Below are 9,196 nucleotides of genomic sequence, written 5' to 3'. Positions count from 1 at the left end.
AAGACAAATCAATAGAGAAAGAAAGAAGAGATATAGGCCTGCTATGTTGTCCACTGGCGAGCAACATAGCATGTGCCCGCCAGTGAGGGGGGCGCGGGCCCCATGCACGTGTGCAAAGACGGGTCCCACGTGTATGGGGCACGTGCCCTCCTCACTGGTGAACACCTGCTATGTTGTCTGCCAGTGGGCAACATAACAGGCGTTAGAAGAGATAAGAGAGAAACATAGAAAATATATTATAAATATGAGGACAAAATAACCATTTGATTTGATCTCTTAATCTCAAAGAAGATGATTAGTGCTATTTTTAAAAATACTGCGATAGTATGTGCAATTTATTATTTATAAGAAAATAATAATATTACGAGCATCATAATATTGGTCATTGCCTTAAGAGCAAAGGTTAAAGTGTAATAAATGCATTTTGTTTTCAACTTAAAAGTATATTTATTAGTTGATAATAACATTATTTAAATAAGAACAATAATTAACATTATCATTATTATTATTAAGGGGAATTTGTATTAAACTGATTTCATTAGAAAAGTTTAATTGACAATCAAAGGGAGATAATATGTTTCCTTTTATACAATCCAAATTTAAAGTATAAGATCATAAAATATAACTCTTAAATCCTAAATCTTAGAGAATTCAACTCTTATTTGCAAGAGTATCAAACTTGAAAGTTTCATAAATAATATTAGTTTGAAGGATTCGCAGGGAACTTATGATATTTGAGCTCGAAAATCTTGAAGATAACCTTAGAAATCTCGATATACGTTGCCAACGTTAGATATTCAAGTCTAAGAATCTTAGAAATAATTCAAGAATCCCAGCTCATGTCACTAATTCAAGATATCTAAGCCTAGGTGCTTTAAATATTAGTTTTGAATATTCCGATTCACTTTCAAAAAAATTCAACTCCTATCAGTTGAGTCCAGCATTATCTTCATCTAATCTGATAATTTTTTACTGATTCAAGAGAATCATGATTGATAATTTAGAGATAATTTTGAATATCTCAACGCATTTTATTTATATAAAAAATATATAAAATCACCACATATAAATCAGAGTCATGCTATTTGTACTGAAGATATGTTACAAAAACACTTACACGACAATCAAAATATCCATTTTGCCCCTGCAATAAATGACCCAAATGCCCAATACCATCTTTCTTTCCCTCTATCTCTCTTTTGCTCTCCCTCTCACACTGTTGGCCCTAGTGGCAAGGCGGCGACAGTGGCGAGGCGAGGCGAGGTGGCAAGGCGGCAAGGCGATTGAGACGACGCGATGAGACGGTAGAGGCGACGGAGCTAGGTGGCTAAGGCGAGGTGGCAACAATAGCAGACGGAGGAGAAGAACGACAACAGGTGAGGTTGCAGCAATGAGGGAAGGGAGGAGAGAGAGAGAAGGGGATGAACAAAATATATCGCGATATATCATCTTTGTAAGCATTCTATAAAGAAGTTTATGTACAAATAGCATTTTCCTCTAAATCAATAGACTCACACATAGCCATCGATCTTAATAACTACCATTCATACACAAGAAGAAAAATTTAGATCCTAATGACCACCATTAATACACAAGAAGAAAAATTTAGGTGGGCAGTGGGGATGAGGTCTGGGAGTACAGATTCGCTGTCCATTAAATCATGCTCATGTGTGGTTGTTGATTAAATCAGGATTCTTAATTAATCTTTTTAATTTGTATGAAATTAAACGGTAGATTAGATTAGATTAGATTAAAGGTTAATTAAAGCAGTACTAAACAATTATTAGCTGGAAATAACAGAAAGGAAATCTTAAATGAAGGATGAGAGAGAGAGAGGGGGAGGGAGGCAGCAATGCATGTCAGGGGAATAATCTCACATCACAGCCATTGGACTGATCGTAATCACAAATCAGGTGGCCATTTATATTAATCAATCAATGGGAAATAGAATCAAGGGCTATGACGCGGCCACGTTACAACGCATTATTGATGCGATAATTAATAATCTCCTACAGTAAGTAATTAAGATCCCCCCCGTTTAGCACGCACTTAACGTTAATCCCCAGGTCCAGGTCAGCGTGTCAGAAAATTCAATCACAGCCGTAGCAGCTGATTAAAATTACGGAAATGCCACTCCTCGTGTATTAATATTTTCTATATATTAATTAATATATATTTATATTATTATTATTATTATTAAAATAAAATAAAATAAAACGCATGATTGTTCTTAGGATTCCCCCTGCCCTTGTCATTATGGTTAATTAGCGGTCAGATTTAAGCTGATCTGATCCTTCTTAATTAATTAATTAATTAACCCAAATTGAAGAACCAAATCTATAACCCAAATTATGGGTTCCCTTACTTCGATTCTCAGATCTTTTGAGACTAATAGTAATAAGTAATGGCTCTCGTGCATACTTGAGGTATTTTGATAAAAAAATTTGGTCAATAGAGATCGCAAAATAAAAGAAAAAAATTTAGTACGAATTTAATGATGCATGAAAATGTTTGGGGGGTGTCGTTTCGATATTTTCGAAATATTTTAATTTTTAAAATATTAAAAAATATTTTTAAATCAATTTTATAATTTTAAAATTATTTTTAAATTATTTTATAATATTAAAAAAATATAATAAAAGCGTTTTCGTTTATGAACAAGTTAGAGATGGAATTTTAAGCCGGTCTTTTATGAGAATTTGTTTAAATTTTTTTAATTTTTTTGAGAATTTGTTTAAATTTATAAATTTTTTATTTATTCTTAGAATGAATAATTATTTTTTTATAATTATATTCACGTGATTTATGTAATTGAGATTAAAATATGTTTTAAAAAAATAATATTATATGCATTAATAAGTACACTATATTTTTAAATAATATGTATTTATTAAATTTTATTTTAAATATTTATATAATTTTATTAATTAATGATAAATACATAATATTTTGAATGATTTAATTAATTATTAAAATTATTTAAATATTAAAAAAATATATTTATTAATATTTAACTATTCTCTATATAATAAATAACATTACCTTAAAAAATGAATGCCAAATATATATTTTTACTCTTTGTACTTTTTATTATTTTTTTGTATGAATTTAATTTTTGAGATAATTTAATTTTTATATATATATTTTTTCATGTTATAATCTTAATTTTTTGTTAATTCAATTACATATCTCTACTTACATTGTTGAATCAATTTAATTTTTATATTTTTTATATTTTAAAAAAATAAAATAAAATAATAAAATATATATCACACTTTGTCAAGTAGATGAATTAAATTATTTTAAAAATAAAAGTATAATAGAATAATTAAAATAATAAAAAATGTGAATGATCATATAAAAAAAATAAAATTATAAAGATAAAAATATATATTTGACAAAAAATAAAAAAGGCGAAAAACAATTTGACGTAAAATGGCCGCCTAAATTACAAAATATCGTGCGTCTCTGTCCCCCTCAATCTCAAATGCTTGGGAGCACATTAAGGGCAAGACAGTATGGCGCATCTCCACAAGCCTGATAGTGATACTCTCTCTCTCTCTCTCTCTCTCTCTCTCCAACCCCACCCCCCAAAAACCCTATTTAACTAACTCGCTTTTCCAACTGCATCCTCCTATGCAGATGCAGTCGTCTTCTTCGCTGCTCTCTCAGTCTCTCTCTAACAGGAACTTCTCTGTAACTTTGACAATTTAGGCATTGATCGGCCGATAGTTCGGTGGCTCTATCGCGCCGCATTGTTCTGCCGAGTTTCAGACCAGATCGATGCTCTTGTTAACAATTCTTAATTTGCTGCGTGTATAAATACTCAGGTCGTAGTAGCTATCTCTCTTATATACGTACTCGCACGCAAAGCAGACATACAGGAACAAGATGTCGAGCAGAAGATCGCGATCGAGGCAAGCAGGAGCAAGAATCAGCGACGATCAGATCAACGAGCTCGTCTCCAGGCTTCAAGAACTCCTCCCTGAGCTCCGCCACCGCCGCCGCTCTGCCGACAAGGTAGTACACTTTTATTAATTAATTTCTTCCATTATTTCTCTCATCATCATCATATCTCAAAATTCTGTGTGAAGATTTTGTTTCAAACTCATTACTTCATTAATTACTCGGATATATATATATGTATGTATATTTGCTGGAGATCGATCGATGATGAGTTTCATATATATATATATATATGTGTGTGTGTGTGTGTATAAATGCAGGTTTCAGCAGCGAAGGTGCTGGAGGAGACGTGCAACTACATAAGGAATTTGCACAAAGAGGTGGATGGCCTTAGCGATCGCTTGTCGGAGCTACTGGAGACTTCAGACAGCGCTCAAGCCGCCATGATCAGGAGCTTGCTCATGTAGTTGTAATAATTTAATAATTAAGTTGTATCATTATTAATCTCTCTGATCATGATCAGTAGTTAATTCTCGGTACTAGTCTAGGGTTTTGTCATTTGACCGAAATCAACGAATTAATTAAGATCTAGCAAGGCTGTCTAATTAGTTTAAGTAATGATAATAAGGGAGTGCCACACTTCAATGCTCCAAGATCCAAGCTCCTTTAATTTCAAGTTAGCAGCATATATAAATTATTTATGCTCTAGTAATTTATTGATTATATATTTGCAGTTCCTCCTCTTCAAAAGTTTAAGGGTAACAGATTTATAGTTTATGAGGTTGTTTCAGTGATCAACGAGGAGTGGTGAGCGGTCTAGTTCTCAAATTTGAATTCACTTTCTCTACGGTCATTATGGGTCAGAATCAAATTTACTTTTTATATCAAAAATTGTAAGATTGAACGAGCGGAGAACATTATAGTTTTATAATTCAAAATTATTATTTAAATATTTAATTTTAGATTTTAATCAACATTGTATTCATATTTTGTATATTTTTATTGATATGACATAAAATATAAGATATCAATATAAATATTATTGTAAATGTGTTGAGTATTTATAATTAATATAATGTTAAAGGGTATTGGCGTATCAAATTAGGTTTGTTAGATTTTTTGTTTTAATTAGATCGGTTCTATATTTAACTTTACAAATCGAATCACAATTAGTTTCCCAAGTCAAGTCAAACCAAAAGAAATTAATTATGACAGCTTGTGATTGGTAATATTAAATTTTGAATATTAAAAATTAATTAAAAACACAAAAAAATTACTAACTCCTAATAAACTGATTTCCATACAGTCAACAGTTGAATGGAATTTAGTTCCAAAATAAATAAACATAACTTAGATCGATTTAAATAAGGGAGAAGATTAAAATTAAGACTCTAAGCACATAGGTCAAGTGGTAATGGAATTAATATTAGTAGATCACAAGTTCAATGCTTAACTTAGGTAAATGTTAAAGGCCTGTCTATTTCATTTATCAAAATCAAGGGTACGAGCGGTTGAAAATCGTGTAAAGACACTAATCCCAAAATTAGAATTAATCACAGAATAGACTTGATATATGAATCATTGTAATATACGATTGGGAATCAATCTTGGCTTTCTGCCAGTGGTACGTACTCATGTGACCAATTCTGAATTGAAGTTCTTGAAGAAGACTATTAGGATCAGTTCAACCCCTTATTACTGACTAATCCCAGTCCAATTGTCATAATATAGGATGTGACCTCAACCCATCAAATTACATTGCATAAATTTCACACACAACACACCTTTCAACTTATAGAAAGGATTGATGAAGGGAACTCAAACTTCATTGTTTACCATTAATTCTTCACCCCCCCAGCCCCCCCCCCAAAAAAAATATATATATATATTATGCAAAATATACCACAAAATTATGTGACAATATATCCAAGTTCATAGAAGATATAAGTTGTTAGCCCTTAATGATTGTCAGACACATCAGACATTGTATGAAAGTGAAAACAGAGAAAAACAAGATTAAAGAGGGATGAGGTTTATTTGAACAAATGACCTAAACAAGAGGAAAAAAAAAACTAAACTAAAGCTTTTCCCATGTAAAAGGAAAACCAACTCAATCTAAATCTATCAAATTATATATAGTTTAGCCCAAAAAGGAAGAAGAACTCAATCTTGCATATAATGTGCTGCAGCTTCTGTTGCTGCTGCTTAGTACTTCTGCTTGCTTCTAATTGGCTGTGAATCTGTAAACCATAACATGCTCATACATCTCCCCTGGATTCACTATCTGTGAAGGGAAGCTGGGATGATTCACAGCATCAGGGAAGCCCTGCGTCTCCAGGCACAGCCCCGCGTACTTGGAGTAGACGACTCCGCCTTTCCCCTCCACTCTTTCCAGCATATTCCCCGTGTAGAACTGCACTCCCGGCTGGTTAGCCCACAGCTCCATCTTTCTTCCTGACTTTCTCTCTTCTACCACTGCCACCTTTGCCAGATGCTTGCTGCTTCCTCCTGCGTTGTCCAGCGCGTAGTTGATGTCGTACCCCTCCGGCACCTCCGTGAATCTGCTCCCAATGGGGCGAGCCTGCAGGAAATCGAAGGCTGTCCCTTCCACGTTGACGATTGCTCCGGTGGGAATTAGTTCATCGTTCACTGGAGTGATCTTCGAGCCAAAGAGCTGGAGACCGTGGCCTAGGATGTCGCCGCTGCCATGGCCAGCCAGGTTCCAGTAAGTGTGTGAAGCTAGGTTCACTGGCGTAGCCTTGTTCAGAGCCTGGGCCTCCATTTTGATCCCAAGCTTGTTTGTTTCGATCAGCACGTATGTCACAGACACCTCAAGATCACCCGGAAATCCTGTTTCATTCAAAGAGGTTAAATTTCTTTGAAGAAAGAAGTTGAGGGCCTAGAGAATTCAGAAGAATCAAATACAAAATTGTGAACTCGTTGATGAATGATGATACCTTCTTCACCATCGTGGCTGTGATAAGTGAAAGTAATGTGGCTGTCTTGTTTGTAGCTTTGCACTGTCCATATGACTTCACTAAATCCCTTGGGACCCCCTGTTTAAACAGCAAGGCCAAAGGGCAATGATATGATAAGTTTATCATTTTATTAGGCATCAAACAAACACTGATGATTACAACTGTTCTAATCCAAGAGGGGATATCAAGAGAGTAGTAGATGCACACCATGGAGCATGTTTTTGACATGATCATTTGGCAGCAGCCGGTAATGAACCCCATTCAAGGTAAACTGAGCCCCTCCGATTCTGTTGGCAACTCGTCCAACAATGGCTCCAAAGTAGGTCGTATCATTCTACAGAAAGATATCTCATTAGCAAGCAGAACTAAAATTTGATTAAAGAGGGCATTCCAATTCACGAGACTCGGCCCACAACTCCTCTTATCACAAAAGAACAATGTTACTACTATTATCAAAATTGGCCTCACAAAATTACAATATGATTATATCTTCGTAAACACAACTATTAGAGGAAGCCCAATCAAGGAACAATTTGGTCACAATGAGATCAAAACCAACCATATCTATATAGATGAACCATGTCTTTGGTGAGTTCCATGGATTGATCAATGTGTATGGAACCCGATTCTAATGAAGCTATATATTTGGGTCTCATCTCCCTACATAACTATAAAAAAGAAAATTTAAAGTAATTTAATGTAACCAAATAATGATGTACGAAAGAACTGTTCTCTGCATTCAACAAATATACTGCATATGTACATGAATTAAACGAACCTTATACCCGTCGATTGTTTCAAACCCAAGAACAATATCATCCAGTTTCCCTGAAAGAAGAACCAAACATTAATCAAAGTAATTAAGAAGCCTTCACTAAAGAGCATGCAAGAGCTTACCGTCTCTAAACTGTTTGAAACTAGAGAAATCGAGAATAATTTTTCGAATCCATTGTTACACTAGTTCTTTCAAATAAATTTTCCCCAAAACAATGAGCCCTCATCATCTTGAATCCCCATGATCATCAAACCACAGTTTTCAAAATCGTGTGCCATTGTTAACGATGAAAAGAACAGAACAAAAGGGAGAAAATATAAGAGAAGAATGGGAAGAGAAAAACCGTTTTTATCGGGGAGAATGAGGGAGAGAACAGTGGCGCCATAGTTGGTGAGCTTCACAGAGAAATCCCCTCTCTTCAGCTCGTAAACACCCACCTCTTCTTCCGCAGCTTCACTCCTCAGGACGCCGCCGCCTCCAAACCACAGAGACACCAAGAGACAGCAACATAGAGCAGATCGCCGGGTGATTGGAGCCATGGCTGTGATTGAATGGCAATGGCAATGAGTCTGGACGAATCAAGCCCCTTTTATACATGGGTTTGGCTGATTTGATGAGATCAGATATTGATAACGACATCTTCAACAGATTATTATTATCGGAAACTGTCCATTATTATTTGAAAAGGTAAACTCATCAGAAGATATTGTCAATTATTATTATTTGAAAAAGTAAACCCATCAACAGATTCTGTGGGGCCCCTACTTTGTTTTGACCATAATTAAATGTCAACTGTTATTTGTTATTTATCATGAATTTTTTTTTATTATGTTTTATTTTTAAATTTAAAACACTCTTATTGGTTAGTGGTACATGTAAAGATAAGATAAATTTATTATCAATTAATAAAATTATTTTTTAATTTAAAAAATTCTGTAGCAAATACACTTGTTTAAAGATAAAGTATGTATATATATGTGTTGCATCTTATCGACAAAAAATAAAAGAACTCATTTTTATTTATATGTAATAATTTGATTAATTTGGAATATTTATCTTATATTGTAATTTTAAGAGGTGAGTACAGTAGTTAGTTATGTAGCAATATTACAGCATTACTTTAAGATTTGTGGATTGTATGAAATTATTTAATGATACATAAAGAAAAAATTATATGTAAAAATCGATATATATATATATATACAATTAAAGTTGGACAATGCTACATGGACGAACGCATCGACAAATGCTCTGACAAACACAAGTTAAATTACAAGTTCACCGTCACATAAAATTACAAGAATACCCTTGATATTTTCAGCCTCCCGCCTCACGCAATTTGGTTTAGGGTTTAGGTTACTCTCTGTCTCGCTCGCTCGCTCTCTCTTACTCTCTCTGTCCTCACCATCACCGACTATGAGCCCATTGCCGGCAACTCTCTCTCTCTCTCTCTCTCTCTCGCTCGCTCTCCGTCCTCACCGTCACGAGCTGTTCCCCCATTACCGACGACTCTCTCTCTCTCTGATTTAGGGTTTAG

At 34.3% G+C, this 9,196-nt stretch overlaps 2 protein-coding genes across 2 annotated transcripts; one reads left to right on the top strand and one right to left on the bottom strand.

Annotated features, from left to right (window-relative positions):
* The first annotated feature begins 3,571 nt into the window (after positions 1–3,571).
* On the top strand, positions 3,572–4,556 carry LOC127790619 (transcription factor PRE3-like). Its single transcript, XM_052320199.1, has 2 exons — positions 3,572–4,020; positions 4,227–4,556. Exons 1-2 carry the CDS (start codon positions 3,892–3,894, stop codon positions 4,371–4,373), a joined length of 276 nt encoding a protein of 91 aa, XP_052176159.1. The 5' UTR covers positions 3,572–3,891; the 3' UTR covers positions 4,374–4,556.
* Positions 4,557–5,938: 1,382 nt separating this feature from the next.
* Positions 5,939–8,199, bottom strand: LOC127790678 (uncharacterized). Its single transcript, XM_052320273.1, has 5 exons — positions 8,003–8,199; positions 7,663–7,712; positions 7,092–7,218; positions 6,864–6,962; positions 5,939–6,756 (listed from the first exon to the last, which is right to left on the bottom strand). The coding sequence occupies exons 1-5, from the start codon at positions 8,196–8,198 to the stop codon at positions 6,131–6,133; spliced, it is 1,098 nt and encodes a 365-aa protein (XP_052176233.1). The 5' UTR covers position 8,199; the 3' UTR covers positions 5,939–6,130.
* Positions 8,200–9,196: the final 997 nt, after the last annotated feature.

The sequence above is a fragment of the Diospyros lotus genome, chromosome 14, assembly GCF_014633365.1.
Source record: "Diospyros lotus cultivar Yz01 chromosome 14, ASM1463336v1, whole genome shotgun sequence".
Classification (NCBI taxonomy): Eukaryota; Viridiplantae; Streptophyta; class Magnoliopsida; order Ericales; family Ebenaceae; genus Diospyros; species Diospyros lotus.
The sequence above is the reverse complement of the archived record's forward strand: the minus strand, read 5'-3'. Positions and strand labels throughout refer to the sequence as shown.